General features: G+C 55.5%; 1 protein-coding gene across 1 annotated transcript in view; it reads right to left on the bottom strand.

Annotated features, from left to right (window-relative positions):
- Positions 1-3,884, bottom strand: part of LOC140907893 (uncharacterized) — a 48,000-nt gene extending 44,116 nt beyond the window's left edge. Inside the window, exon 1 of the mRNA XM_073334889.2 lies at positions 3,478-3,884. Within this exon, the coding sequence (XP_073190990.2) occupies positions 3,478-3,553 (76 nt within the window). The 5' untranslated portion in view covers positions 3,554-3,884. The remainder of the gene's footprint in view (positions 1-3,477) is intronic.
- Between the last annotated feature and the right edge of the window lie 11,622 nt (positions 3,885-15,506).

The raw sequence follows: 15,506 nt of genomic DNA, 5'->3' as shown, positions 1-15,506 counted from the left end.
TGATGAACTCACTAAGGGCCTGATCCAAAGCCCACTGAAGTCTAAGCCAGCCTTTCTGTTGATTTCATTGGGTTTTGGCTCAGGGCTTAAACCCTTGCAGGCCCTGTCTGTGACCAATACACAGAGCCAGGCTGCCCCCACAGTACACTGGGGAACGGTTTCCAGGAGAGGAAAAGGACACTGCCTCAGTTCTAAGCTAGCTTACTTCAAGGCCTAGTGGGGATTTAAAGCCTGAAGTCCTCTGGTCCACCTGACGGGCCCTCTCTACCTTATGTTCCACCATGGCAGGTGTGAGGGGACGTAGAAGCTGCTGTCCCAGAGGATGGGAGATGGGGCTTCTCAGTCCAGAGCCCCTGGCTTTTTAATGTTCTCTTCTCTTAGCTGCTTTTGTTGCAAGACGGCTGCTTGCCTTTCTCGCCAGGAGCGGGTTTCCTCCATCTCTCTCTCCCGCCCCGTGCCCACCCTGGCAATAATTGGGCTGTCAGGCTTTTTTCAGTGGTGGGTTTGTAGACATTTTAAATGCTGTGTCAGATACCCAGATAACCCAGACAACTGAAATAAACACACAGGTGCCTCCAAACCATCCCCTGCCGATGCACACACGCACACACTCCTCCCCGGCAAGAACACACACACACACACAGAGATCTGTGCACACCTACCACACCGGCAGAGACAAACACACACATACGCATCAGACAGGCAGAGACAAACACACACACACACAGATCTATACATACCCATCAGACAGGCAGAGAGACACACACACACCACACACACACAGAGGTGTACACACCCACCATACACACACACACACTTCTATACACACCCACCACAAGGGCAGAGAAATACATGCACACACAGATCTATACACACCGACCACACAACCAGAGACAAACACACACACACACACACAGAGATCTGTGTACACACCCACCACAAGGGCAGAGAAACAGGCACACACAGATACATGCACATCTGTACACACTCACTACACAGCAGGAGACGTACCTGGAGCTCCTCGGGGCAGGGATCATATGTCCCTTTGTGTTCCACACAGTGCTGTACACACCAAACACACAATACGTAGCCTCAGGCCAGAGCCCCTGCTTTCACCAGTAGATGACACTCCCCTGAGCCATCCCATCAGGGAGCGGTGAGCACAGCTCCACACAGAAACATACAAAGCTATGCCCAGTGGTTTGACCTTTGCCTGCCTGCTAATGGGGAAAAATCCCCCCTCACGTACAGCGGGTATGTAGCCCTTACGGTACTGGACAGGCCGATCTGGTGGGTCCCGACCTCCCTGTCACTGGATGAGTTGTCCTGGCAGCCCAGACACGGCTGGGACATGCGTGTGTGTGTGCGCCATTCAGGGCAAGGCCCAGAGCAAACACATCATGGTGTTGGGTCCCCGGAGGAAGGGGAGGGAGCTGCCAGGTCCAGGTACAACTGCACTGCTCAGGCATCCGGGGCTGCCCCTGCCCAGCCCTGCTCAGCGAGGACGTTGGAGGGGGGTGAGGAAACGCCCCCCCAGGCCCACATACAGGGCAGGAGAGAGATCCGGTGCCGATGGCCTTTCCAAGGAGACCAGAGAGAGCTGAGGAGCAGGCGCTGCTGGAGACTCTTATCCGAGCCTCTGACAAGAGGCGACGTGTCTGGGAAGGGAATCCCCTTGTGTCAGCTCTGCATGGGGCTGTGGCTTCAGGAGGCCCCTGGCACAGTTTTGTAGCACCTCTCCCCTGTCCTCAGCTCTGTCACGCAGCCCCGGACCATCCCCTCCCCACCCGCTTCTGGCCCCTTGCTGCTCTAGGATGTGGGCCAGGCCTGGCAGCGGTGACCTGTGTGCTTTGCGTGAGTGAGAGCTCAGTGGCTGCAGGTCCATGATGGGGCGGGTACTGTTAGCACCGGGATCAGGGCAGGGAAAGGCGTAGGGAGGGATCACAGTGCACAGCTTGTCCCAGGGCCACAACTGCCCTGTCACGAGGGAGCGTGGTCTAGCGGTTCAAGCCCTGGCCTCAGACTAAGCCAGAGCTCCTGGGTTCTTGTCCTGTCCCTTTTCACTGACTGTGGGCATGTCACTGCACTGCCTGGTGCCTCAGTTTTCCCATCTATAAAATGGGGCTAGTGATCTTGACTGAGCACCCAGGATGGAGCTGGGTGCCTGGGTCCACTACAGGGTTCTGAGATCAGTGGGTGGAAGGTGCCCTGGAAATACCAGCTGAGTCAGCGGGGCTGGGAATGACTTTCAGGCTCACTGGACTGAGAAGGGCTCAGACAGGAAAACCCACTGACTGACCCCATTCAGCGGCTGTCATGAATGCTTGGACGCAGCAGGAAGCTGGGCCTGGGCGCTAGTGAACAAGATGGGAATGGGTGGGAAGGGCAAGAGGGAACCCGGGGGTCTGGCATATTCCTTTGGTGTAGTCCAAGGGCCGGACACTGGCTCCTGGGAAGCATCTGACGGAGGCTGAATTTCCCCCCCCTCCCCTGCAGGATATGGAAAAGCCCTCCAGCCCCACCCCATGTTCCCTTCAAATACTGACCTCAGGCCTACACTGTGCTGGGGAGGCAGGGGAGTGTAGTGGGCAGGTGCTGGCCTGGGAGTCAGACGAGACCCAGCCCTGTCGCCGACCAGACTTTGCCATCTCCCTGTGCCTCAGTTTCCCTCTTTGCACAATGAGGATAGGCATACCGAGGGCCTGGAGATCTAAGGAGGGAGCATGGGTGCGGAGGGCTGCCCTGTGAGACATCTGCCCCCATGTTCTCAGCCCAGCAGGAAGGTCAGTGCAGCCGACAGCTCGGCCGTGCTTGGGTCGAGAGGGGGGAGCATCACGTCAAACAGCTGAGCAGTGTGTTCTGCTCTAAGTTCACAGGGTGCTTTGGGTCCCTGGTGAGCTCCCCCAGCAGACGGGGAAGGGGCTGGGCCCATATTGTCACCCGTGTCCCCAGAAAGGACGTGTATGACAGCCACCTCCCCTGCCTCATAACTGGGCTCAGCAGAGACCCCCAGAACACAAACTCTGCTGGCCCCCCATCCCCAAGCTGGCTGCTAATGTCGGTGTTAAGGCCCCAGGTCCCCGCCACATTAAAGCCCCTCTGATCTCCCCCAAGACAAACACAAGCCCCTCTGTTATCATCCTGCTAGGTAGGTTCTCTCCTCTGCCACTCTCCAGTTTGCTCACTGCCTTCTCCCAGCTCCTCACTGCTGGGTTACAGCCCCACATCATCTTCCCCCCTCCACCCAGCCCCTTCTCCTCCGCCCTTTCTACACCCAAACCGTCCTCCCTCCCTCCCACCCCCCTTTTCTCTTGGCCATTCTGTCTGCTCCGGGTATTAAGGGTGGGAAGCTGCTTCCACACCCAGGTCAGGGACCCCCCGGCCCCCAGACCTCTTGGCTGTTCCCCAATGGGGCGCGCGTTCACTTCGCCAACTCCCGGCACCAGGAGAGATGCCTGGGCTTCCCTCCGCACTCACCTGCCTCTGCCGGGCGCAGGCCGCCGGGGTCCGTCTGCAGCAGAGCCCCTTCAGCCTTGGCGGATTCTCCAGGCATGATCTGTCATCCAGAGGGAAGGCCCCGTGCGCGTCTCCGGCTGCAGCCAGCGCTCTCGCTCTCCGGGCCAGGCAGGAATCCCACGGCTAGTCAGCGAGGACAGTGCGTCGGTCGCTCGGCAGCCCAGAATGGGCTCTGTGACCTGCCCCCCTCCTCCCCCCCCAGCCCCAAGATGTGGCTGGAGGCTGCGCTGTAGCGGTCCTCGAGAGCCAGTGCATTAGTGCAGCGCGAGAGGGGGGGGACGGGGCTGCTGCTGCTCGAAGAGCCCTGTCATGCTGGATGATGTCAGCAGGATTTTTTCTCTCTCTTCCCCTCTCCTCTCTGTAGAGAGGCAGGGTGTGTGCCAGGCACTGCAGAGCCGGGCGGGGGGAAGGAGGGAGAGACGGAGGAGAAAGCGACTGAGCGCGCTGGCTGCACCGTGCAGAGCCGCGGCCTCCCTCCAGGGTAATTGCATCAGCCGGGGCCACAGCAGCTCCCTGACGCTGCCCCCTCCTCGGAGCGCAGGAGGGCTCGGTGGCCGGCTGGGGCCCGGTGGCTGCCCTAGGTCTGGGCACGTGGCCTGGCGGAGGCGAGAGGGCTGTGCGGCAAGGAGCCGTGGAAAGGTGACGCGCCAGCCCCGAGGCTCACACCTGCGTGGGCCCGCGCTGGCCACCCCGTCACACCGCTGGGGACACGCTCAGACACACGCACGCAGTCACAGGGCCACGGGCCTAGGCCCACTCCAGGAGAAGGGCAATGGCGGACCAAGTGCGGGAGGTTCCTCCAGCAAGGCCTGGAGCAGTAGCCCTATTCCCTGGGGCACTCCAAGGGGGCCTGGCCATTACAAACGCCAGGCCGGTGGTAGCAGCAGAGAGGCCCTCCCTGGGGCCAATCATCCTGCCGGGGTCCCATCCTCTGTGAAACTCCTCCCATTGCTGACCCCTCTATATACTGCGGGGAATGGAGTGGGAATCCCTGCCTGGCTCCAGGGTTAGCTAATGTTGTGGGGAGGGGCGTTGGCTGTGTACAGGCCTGGGCATCACCAACACCCACGTTCTGACCCTGGGTATTGCACTATGCGACACTGGGGAAGTTGGGGACCACCATGCCTCAGTTTCCCCATCCATGTGATGGGAATAATAACACCGGCTTATTTAACACAGTGGCTGTGAGGCCAAATCAATGCCTGGGGAGTGCTAAGTACACATGGGTGAACTTGGCAGAGGAGGGGCACTGTAAGGGCCAGGAGCAGGTGAACTCCAGGGGAAGGCAGTGGGAAGCGACCCACAGATTTCAGATCTGGCCCACAGAGAAGAAGTGGGGACCTAGTCAAAGCCCTTGGTTACACAGTATTGCCCGGTAGTTTGTTCATGACCAGAGGAGTCTGTCTCCGCATTGGAGTAACTCAGCTAGATGCTCAAGATGGGCCCTTCTGCCCGTAAAGTCGATGAGCCTATGACCCACACTGTGCTGAGGCTAAACTCTCTGGTAGACCCGTCTTCAATCCACTCACAGCGACATTCATATCAAACAGTGGTCCCCAAACTTTTCAGGATCACACCCCACCCCTTACCCCTGTTCTTGCCTCCCCTGCCTCCCTGGAGCCAGGGCCAGGAGTGGGGCCATGGCTCCCGGCGGGAGGGGGTTACGCGGACAGGGGAAAGGGGGCCAAAACTGGGGCCGCAGCTGGGGGCAGGGCCAGGAGCCGGCGCCAGGGCTGGGGGTGGGGCCAGAGCAGAGCTGAGAGCGGAGTGGGGCTGGGTGGCACTCCCTTCCTGCCCCTGTGGGGACTGGCCCAGGCCCCATTGCGCCCCCGCAAATGTTCCTCCATGCCCCCTTAGGAGGGCGCGCCCCACAGTTTGGAGACATCGGATATAAAACTAAAAGCCACAGACAAAACGCACTGGAGCTGACAGCAAACAGTCCAGACAACGTTATTATCGCAATCACAAGGAAACAGTCAACAGGGCCAGATCCTCCGCTGGTGTCAGTCAGCAAGGCTCCAGTGGGGCCAGATCCTCTGCTGGTGTCAATCAATGTAGTATTATTGACTGCAATGGTGCTACCCAGTTTACACCAGTCTGAACCCATCTCACAGGTGCAGTTCAGGTGTGGTCGGAAATGCGTCTGGAAGCTCACTTGGGCTCCAGGCTCTGCTGCGTCCAGCTTCCTTGAGCAGGAAACGCGAATGGCCAAGAACTCGCCCAAAGCCGTCCCTTCGCTGTAAAGGGCGCGATGGTGGAGCCCTCACACTGCTTACAGGAGACTTTGTTTTGGTACCAACTTGTACACGTCACAACCCGGTATTTGGTGGCTGACTTTAACCCAGCGCTCTGATCCCCAGCTACCTCCTGCTCTGATACACCCAAAGGCTATTCATGAGAAAAAACTCTCCCCGGATCTGCTCCCCAGCATGGTTTACGGTATTTTCCACTGACTCGGGCCCACTGAGGTGTCCTTTGGCTGCTTGCAGCTCCCAGTACAAGTGGGATGGGCCATCTGAGCTGAGCAGGACTTAAGAGGTGAGCTCTTAGACTTCTCCAGGCTCCTCTAGTAGATTTTAGTTGCTTCAGAGAGGTTCCTTTCTGGTCAGAAGCCCATAGTGTCACTAAACGGTGGCCAGCTTGATGACCAAGAGCCTTGTCCTCCAACCAGGAGGTTGGTCTTTCTTAGCCTCAGCACCCTGCAATACTTCTCACCACGGTGTGTGGCTTCCCTTTCATATGTCAATCGCTATGGTTACTAGCTTCATGTAGCTATGCCAGAAAAACTTTAAACACCTATGGTAGAGCGAGACCCTTCTTGTTATGTTCATGGCATGTTCACACTCAGAGACATTAGGTAAAAACATAAAATACTCTTGCTGGAAGGTTGCAACATAGCATGACTTTATTTCTTAGAATCCAGAACTCTAACACACAAGATCCCAAACCAGAGAGAGACAAAGCAGGCTGCTCCCTAAAGCAGCAAGGAACAACTCACCCCTCCTTACTCTAGGCTGGCTCTGCAAGCTGCTTGCAGATGACCCAGATCTCAAGCTTCCCTACAGAGCCCTGTAGCCTTCAAGCAGGACCAGGAAACAAAGTAATACAATACAATAGCTTGTAATTTTAACATAGTTTTCGGTACACTACACTTGTCACCAGCATGTCTGTGTTCCTGGACAGGGATGATTTTCTAGACCATTGGGTATGTTTCTTCTTTGTTGGAGGACGTGGAAACCTTCCACTTCTAGAGAAACTGGTTAGTGGCTAGAAGAGCCAACGACCATTGGATGGGAACGTGACGCCACAGGCCATTGTAGGTCCACAAGAACCAAAGCACCGTTCAGTTCTTGAACCCACCTTGGTGAGGTGGGAAACTCACTGATACAGCTCTTTGGTGACACTTTGATCAGAGATGGAAATCTTGCATCTAGCCTTGGCTACATTGTTCAGGACAAGACAATTCCTGTTGGTTTGCCGAAGGCTGGACAGCTCACAAGAGCGGAGAGCCATCCTGATGGCGCGTTCACTGGTGCACTCACTCGCACCAGCCCTTCAAGGAGTCCTCTTCCAATTCTCATTGACCCTGCACAGCTACACTAGAACAGAATGGGTGCCTTCATCCCCTGAAGGAGGCGTCGCCTGCATGTGGAAGGGTGCTCTTGGGGTAAAGCACTGGGCTAGACCTCAGGGGCCCTGGGTTCAATTCCTGATTCCACCACAGAGTTTCCACCAAGTCAGTCGGCCCCAGATCCAAAGGTATTTAGGTGCCTAACTCCCAATTATTTCAATGAGAGTTAGGCACCTAGATCCCTCCTCAGTTTCCCACCTGTAAAATGGGGCTAATAAATCTTCCTTTGAAGGTCTTTGTCTATTCCACGCATCAGGGTGGAGGCAGGCCCTTGCTATATATCTGTACGCTGTGTTGTCACTGTCCCATGTGCATGATGTTCTCCTAGTGTAATGCACCTCTAGATGCTACTGGACTACATGCAATAATCCCTTATTGTTAAAGGGAATGATTCTCCATTTCCCTGGTTTCACACCTCACTTGTCACTGAAAATGCCTTATTACTCCATAGCTTTTCCAAGACCGTATCAGTGATGTCTTTCCCACAATCCTCTCTCACTTTGTGTGTTCGCAGTGGCTTTTCTACATTGTAGGAGAGCGTCTCCCACTCCCCTTGGTGGGCAGAGACATATAATCCCCAGAGAGACTTGTCTAAGGTCACACAGGAGAACTGGTGGCCAAGACAGGAACTGAACCCAGATTTTGTGCATTCCAGTCCAGCTCCTTACCCATAAGCTTACCCCTGGCATAGGCTTTGCCACCCCGGTGAACTCATCATGTTATTTGAATAACTCTTCATCTTCAACAGTGCAAATCCTCATTGGCTTCTTCGGCGGGCACTGGACCCACTTCCAGCCACCCGTTATGGAAAAGCCCCATAGAACTGAATTGAGAAGGGACAAACCAGCGAACAGAACTTGAGAGCGAGGAGATCGCTGGCTGCTAAACACCGCAGGTGGAATCCTAGCCCTGTTTGAAATCAATGGCAAAAGTCCCACTGACTTCAACAGGAACCTTCACCCGCTAGGTTTGTACAGAGGTGAATTAAGATTTATTGGGGTCCTGGGCACAAAGCACATTTCGGCCTCCCACACCCCAGGGAGGGCGGCCAGATTGGCCAGGGCCCGTGGGCCCGTGTGTTAATCCGCCACTGTGCAGAGCACGTTCTTTAGCTTTGACGGGGCCCTGCTGGGGTTCATCCCTGTTCAACTCCATTGGACTTTCTGACAAGGGATGGTGAGTGATCCCAGGTTCAATCTCCTCTGCCGACAGCCCACCCAGGCGGACAGGGTCCCACGCTGCCTGTAGGCTGGATGCATTCAATAAAGCTGTAAACGCTGTAATTCCCACTGCGCTAGGCTCTGCCTTGCTCTGGCTTCTGCCGCCCAGCTAGCCGCCTCTGCAGCAGCCGCTCCTGCAATCCAGAGCTGGAAGCCAGACATTCGAAGGGGCGGTGTGATAGTTATGACCCAGTTCTGGTGGCTCGGCTGTACCTTGGTTCGGCTTTTTCCTTCGGCAGCTCACCCAGAGGTTGCAATGCAACAGCCGCCCCCGTACAGAACAGTGATGCTGGCGGCTGAAATAACAAGGACACGGCCTCCACTTCACAGCAACAGTTTGGGCTCCTTCGCACCGCAATCGTGTCATGTCCAGTGTGAGCCGCTCCTCACCAAACCGCACCCGCTCGGTCGCCAAACTGCTACCTGCTGTCACAGCGTTCCTAAGGGTCATGACTGAATGATTAATAATGAAACTTGGCACTTACACCGTACGGCGCCGTTCAAGATGCTTCCCAAAAGTGGGTCAGTATTCTCATTTTACTGGGGGGGGGAGGGAAACTGAGGCACACAGCGTCGAAGAGACGTGGCCACGGTCACACAGCAGGTCAGTGGCACAACTGGAAAGAGACCTCAGACCTCCTGCAGGAGAGGCAGAAGTGCTCCCAAAGTTGGGGGGGGGGGGCACAGGTGTCTGAACTGTGGCCCCACCCTCTGTGCTGCCCCCCCCCCAGACCTTGCCCCTGTACCGCTTCTTCCCTCGAGGCCCTGCTCCTTCGCTGCCTCTTCCCCCAAGACCCTGCCCCATGCTTGCTCCTCTCTGCCCTCTCCCCGTCGCTCGCCCTTACATCTGGTAAAAGAGGCGGTCTGTTCCCCCCTTGTTCCGGCGCCCCAGCCTCCCAGCTCCCCATGCCATGCTCTGACTGCTAAACAACGCTTGCCTCCTTTCATAGCGCGTCGGGGCAAATTCCCAGCGGGCGTAAATTGATGTGACTTCACTGACTTCTGTGCTGATTGACACCAGTTAAGGAGCTGGCCTGCGCCACTAACAAGGGTGGGGGTGGATTCTCCATCGCTGGCCATTTTTAAATCAAGACTGGACGATTTTCTGTGAGATCGGCTGTAGGAATTATTGTGGGGGCCTGTGTGACACCGGGGGTCAGACCTTGGGATCTGTGAACTCAAAATCTAGTCACTTTCAAGCACAAGTTTATTGCTAGCGTTTCTCTGACAAGGGCGCCCTGCAATCAGGACTGGGGCTGCGGTAGCGTGGTCATTGTGGGGTTAGCTGGGTTGCCACAGTATTAGAGGATGGAGCCACGTGCCAACCCTCCCCACTGCCTGTGGGTCAGTTGTTGGGATGCCATTGACCACAGCAGCAAGGCTGAGCTCCTCAAACGGAGTCAGGCCCCAGGCTCCCCTTGAAGCTAGCGGAGGATCTGGGCCCTGGTTCCCCAGTCCTGTGAGCAAAGGGTGATTTTTGTTGTGCTGAGCGGCCCCTTTACAAACGGAGCCCTGCAGCATGCGGGGCGTTGCCCATACCCAGGAAATCACAGTCCTTGCCCCACGGAATTTAGGGCTACTACAGCCCTGAGCCTGGAACGAGCTTAGCCCAGATGGAAGCCAATTCAAGGCAAGGGCTCACAGATCTCATTCTAGGCCAAGAAGCAAGGAGTGCATATGGCAACAACAGGGGGTCGTAGAGGAGGGAGGCTGAGGGTAAGAGCAATACAAGAGTGTAGTTACATAATAATACGTGGCTTTTACCCCCTGCTTTCCATCAGCAGCTCTCCAAGTGTCATTATCCCCATTTTTCAGGTGGGGAAACTGAGGCACAGAGCTTTGCCATCACTCAGAAGGCTAGAAGCGGAGCTAGGAACGGACTGCAGCTTTCCTGGGTCCCAATCCAGTGTGCTTCCCAGTAGGCTACATTGCTGCCCTGCTGGGTAGTGCTTACTGGCCCAACTTCAGAGCCCTGGATCATTTACCATTCCCCTTCTTCATTAAAAATGAATAAACATTAGCCATGCCCCTGCCCCGCTCTAGCCCAGGTGCCACGCCTCCCCTGGCTGCTCAGGGCCAATTTTTGTGGCTTTCTAGTCGCCTTTGGCAGTACTTTCCCCTCTCCCCTCTTGCTGTGCGAAAGACGGTCAAAGACCCACCCAACCCACAGGATTGGGCAGGGGAAACAAAACCACCAACTGCTGCTACATGTACAGAGTAAAGAAACAACTGAAAAAAATGCATCCCCCCATCCCCCGTCTCTTTCAGCTCTGGGCCTCTCCGGCGCTGCCGGGCACGCTGGGTGGTAACCAGAGAGGAGGGGGATATTCGATGTTGATGGAGTCCCTTTAAAAAACATGCCGCACGAGGAGGAGATGCAGAGGCAAGGGCAGCGTTCGGGCTGGGAGAAAGCTGGGGAGCTGACGGAGCAGAGAGCGAGGGAGGCCGCGCTAGGTGCCGTGGGCTGCAGAGGAGCAGGACCTTGTGCCAGCCGTGGGCAAGGAGAGGCAGCTGATTCTTGATAGACCGAGGGAGTTGGTGGGGGCCTGGTTCGCAGTTACACCAAGGCCCATTTATAGTTCTCTGGCTGTGCAGAAGGAGCCTTCAAACGGCCCCCGATAACGCCCCCTGTGCAGGTGGTTTCTCAGCCCATGGGAGGGCTCTTTTCTGGCCGCGCTGCCAGTCCCTGGGTTGAGGGGGGCCTCAGGAGGTGGGGCGAGAGCATGTTGCCCTGCGGCTGTGCTGTGAGGACGGCACCGTTCAGCTGCACAAAGGATGCTGCCGTCCCACTAGAGATCTCACGATGCACTCCGGCGGGCGGGGTCCACCCCCAGTGCTCTGCCAGCAGGGAGAGGATTGGTTCTGCCTCTTCGCTCCCCGCAGTGGAGTCTGCTGCAGTTGAGGGGCTGATGCCACCATGGGGGTCGCCGGGGGCCTGCCCTGCCCTGATGTCAGGAAACCCAGGTGGGGAGAGTTGGACGGGGCAGATTCTCACCAGACAATCACACCGGAGCTGTTTCCGTATGGGGCCTGGAACCTTCTCTCCCCCCATCTGCCCAGCCTGTGGTACATATCTTAATGTCAGGGCTGAAAGGGGGTGCAGGGCTCTGGAGACTGGTCATGGTACCTCCAGGACTGTGAGTCTTCACCATTTCCAGACTGTGGCCTCCTTTTCCTTACTGGGACCTCCACCCTGCTGCTCCCTTCCATCTAGCCCGGCCCTCCTCCGAGTTCATGCCCCCCGGGGTGCGAGCCCTGCTCTAGGGCATTGGGTCCAGCCCAGCCCTGGCGAGGTTGTTCCCATGTGACCGGCTGTGCCAGAGCCGTTATTAAACGAGTGGGTGGGTCTCCATCCAGGCCCAAAGGCCTGATCCAAAGGCGGGTGCCCACCGGATCAGTCCTGGCCTGAGCAGGTACTCACAGCTCCAGCCCATGCTCACCGGAGCACTGCAGCAGCCTCGGGATGGGTCTGGCTTGGGGTCGGAGCTTTGCTCTAGAAAGGGGTCCCTCCGTCACAGCGGCTGTGTCTGTGTCTAGGGCTTTATTCTCCAGGGCTGTTAACCTGGTGGAGTTCACCAAGACTCGCTGCATCTGCCCCCGCTCTGGTCCCACGCTGCCGCCCCAGCTCAGCGACTCGGGGATTGCTCTCCCCCGGCATTCACCAGCTCACTCATCTTTTGCATCATCCAGGGCCTGCAGCTGATGTCAGCTCTCTAGCTCAGCTTGGGTTTCTCTGCACTCTGTTCCCCAGAGCGTAGGGCCTGTCTTTTCCCTTTGCCTCTGGCTGATGCCGTCCTATTGCACGGCAGTGTTTTTTACCCTGGCTGGCTCGGCAATGGGGCGCCTCCCTTGCCACAGCCGAGAGGGAAAATAGCTTTAGGAAGACTGTGGAGGAAACATTTCCCTTGGGTGGAGGAGGGGCAGGCTCAGTGCCCAGCGGCTCCCTGAGGCTGGTCTCTCTCCTTTATACAGAAAGGTACAGTCTTTGGGCAAGTGAAATAGATGGAAACGCAGCCTTAAAGGGACAGTGTCAGGTGAAAAATGAATGTCTTTTACAAACCCCAACTCCCTAGCCTGTGTCACTAACACCCTCGGGCTAGCCCTGCGTAAAGGGTTGGAGGGATCTGATCTGATTGTCACTGTTTTTTGCTGCAGCTTAACTCTGAGTGTCAGCCAGTTTGGGATCCAGTGAAGAGACTGGTCAGTTTCCCTTTTCTGAGGGGTTACCTTCCCTTTCCTTCCTAGTCAGTTTCACCTGCCAGTTCACTCCCATTGGCAGGAGGCTGCAAGCAGAAAATGCAGGGGAAAGTTATTCCTTACCGAGGGCCAGAGCCTGCTTCCAGTGACATCAATGGGACAACAGAAGGCCTGGTATATGGAGCCTGAGATCTCTAGTTCCACCGAAGGCAAGCCCACCACCTCCCCCGGCAGTACGCGCCATGGCCAAACTGGCCCGGGAGTTGTTACAGGGCCACGCTGCACCCCACTAGAAGGGTTACACAAGTTCTGCTATCGAGGCCCAACTGCATCGGATAACTTATCGCTGGTTGACGAGCTTAATTCTTGCATTGGAAGGGCAGCTACCACATTCGGCCAACTGACCAAGTGTGAGTGGGATAACAGGATGAATGCCGCGATACGGGTCTACCGGACGTGCATTTTGAGCTCACAGCTCTATGGTGGCGACAGCTGATCCATCTATGGCACCATGACAGATGGCGAATCATAGAATCATAGGACTGGAAGGGGTCATCTAGTCCAGTCCCCTGCACTCCTGGCAGGACTAAGTATTATCTAGACCAGGCCCGTGAGCCAGATCTGGCCCATCTAACATTTCTGTCCAGCCTCCTCTGCCCCCTTGCGATCTCCGAGTCCAGGTCACTAAAAGTCCCGTGGTGCAGCAGGGCTCAGGGAGGCTGCCTGCCCGCTGTGGCCCCATGCCACTCCCGGAAGTGGCCGGCCCTGGTGGGGGGGAAGGCAGGTCTGTGCACTGCCCCCGCCCCCAGCACATCCTCACAGCTCCCATTGGCCGGAAACCAGCCCATGGGAGCTGCAGGGGCTGTGCTTGCGGGTGCGGGCAGCTCACGGAGATCCACTGCCCCCTGTCCCCCCAGGGGGCACGCAGAGACATGCCAGCAGCAGCCAGCCACAGCCACTTCCAGGAGTGATGTGGGGCCACGGCATGCAGGCAGCCTGCCTGAGCCCTGCTGCACTGCCGGCCTGGAGCCGCCTGTGGTAAGCACCTCCCAGCCAGAGCCTGTACCTTGCACCCCCTCCTGCACCCCAACCCCCTGCCCCAGGTCAGAACCCCCTCTTGCACACAAACTCCCTCCCAGAGCGCACACCCCTCACTCTCTCCTGCACCCCAACACTTGGCACCAGCCCAGAGCCCCCTCCTGCACCCAAACTCCCTCCCACCCCCTCCATTAACATAGTAGAAATGTGCGGCCTGTGACGACTTACCAAAATTCGTGGAGTGACCCCCCTGCAAAAATTATTGCCCACCCCTGATCTAGACCATCCCTGACAGATGTTTGTCCAACCTGCTCTTAAAAATTTCCAATGAGGGAGATTCCACCACCTCCCTGGGCAATTTATTCCAGTGCTTAACCACCCTGACAGGAAGTTTTTCCTGATGTCCAACCTAAACCGCCCTTGCTGCAATTTAAGCCCATTGCTCTTGTCCTCTCCTCAGAGGTTAAGAACAACAATTCTTCTCCCTCCTCCTTGTAACAACTTTTTATGTACTTGAAAACTGTTATCATGTCCCCCTCAGTCGTCTCTTCTCCAGACTAAACAAATCCAATTTTTTCAATCTTCTCTCATAGGTCATGTTTTCTAGACCTCTAATTATTTTAGTTGCTCTTCACTGGAGTTTCTCCAATTTGTCCACAACATTCCTGAAATGTGGCACCCAGAACTGGACACAATACTCCAGTTGAGGCCTAATCAGCGCGGAGTAGACTGGAAGAATTCCTTCTTGTGTCTTGTTTACAACACTCCTGCTAATACATCCCAGAATGATGTTTGGTTTTTTTGCAACAGTGTTACACTGTTGACTCATATTTAGCTTGTGATCCACTATTACCCCCAGATCTCTTTCGGCAGTACTCCTTCCTAGGCAGTCATTTCCCAATTTGTATGTGTGCAACTGATTGTTCCTTCCTAAGTGGAGTACTTTGCATTTGTCCTTATTGAATTTCATCCTTTTTACTTCAGACCATTTCTCCAGCTTGTCCAGATCATTTTGAATTTTAATCCTATCCTCCGAAGCACTTGCAACCCCTCCCAGCTTGGTATCGTCCGCAAACTTTATAAGTGTACTCTCTGTGCCATTATCTCAATCATTGATGAAGATATTGAACAAAATTGGACCCAGAACCGATCCCTGCGGGACCCCACTCGTTATGTCCTTCCAGCATGACTGTGAACCACTGATAACTACTCTCTGGGAACAGTTTTCCAACCAGTTATGCACCAACCTTATAGTAGCTCCATCTAGGTTGTATTTCCCTAGTTTGTTTATGAGAAGGTCATGAGAGAGAGTATCAAAAGCTTTACTAAAGGCAAAATATACCACATCTACTGCTTCCCCCCATCCACAAGGCTTCAAAGAAAGCTATCAAGTTGGTTTGACACGATTTGTTCTTGACAAATCCATACTGACTTTACTTATCACCTCATTACCTTCTAGGTGTTTGCAAATTGATTCCTTAATTATTTGCTCCATTATCTTTCTGGGTACAGAAGTTAAGCTGACTGGTCTGTAATTCCCTGGGTTGTCCTTATTTCCCTAGTTATAAATGGGCACTATATTTGCCCTTTTCCAGTCCTCTGGAGTCTCTTCCATCTTCCATGACTTTTCAAAGATAATTGCTAATGGCTCAGATATCTCCTCAGTCAGCTCCGTGAGGATATCTTCCATACCCCTTGTCTTCACTTTATTCTAAATATCAAGTGGGAAGACAAAGTTCTTGAGACAACAGAATTGCTTATTCACTATTCTCCAAAACTGAGGTCACCATTGGCTCAGTTGTCGGCATTGGACGGAGGGTGGCTACATTCCAAAGCATCTCCTGTATGGAGACCTTATGGGTGCTCCAAGGCCACTGGGTGAGGTTCAAGGCTATTTGCAAGAG

This window comes from Lepidochelys kempii, chromosome 2 (genome assembly GCF_965140285.1).
Source record: "Lepidochelys kempii isolate rLepKem1 chromosome 2, rLepKem1.hap1, whole genome shotgun sequence".
Lineage (NCBI taxonomy): Eukaryota > Metazoa > Chordata > Testudines > Cheloniidae > Lepidochelys > Lepidochelys kempii.
The sequence above is the reverse complement of the archived record's forward strand: the minus strand, read 5'-3'. Positions and strand labels throughout refer to the sequence as shown.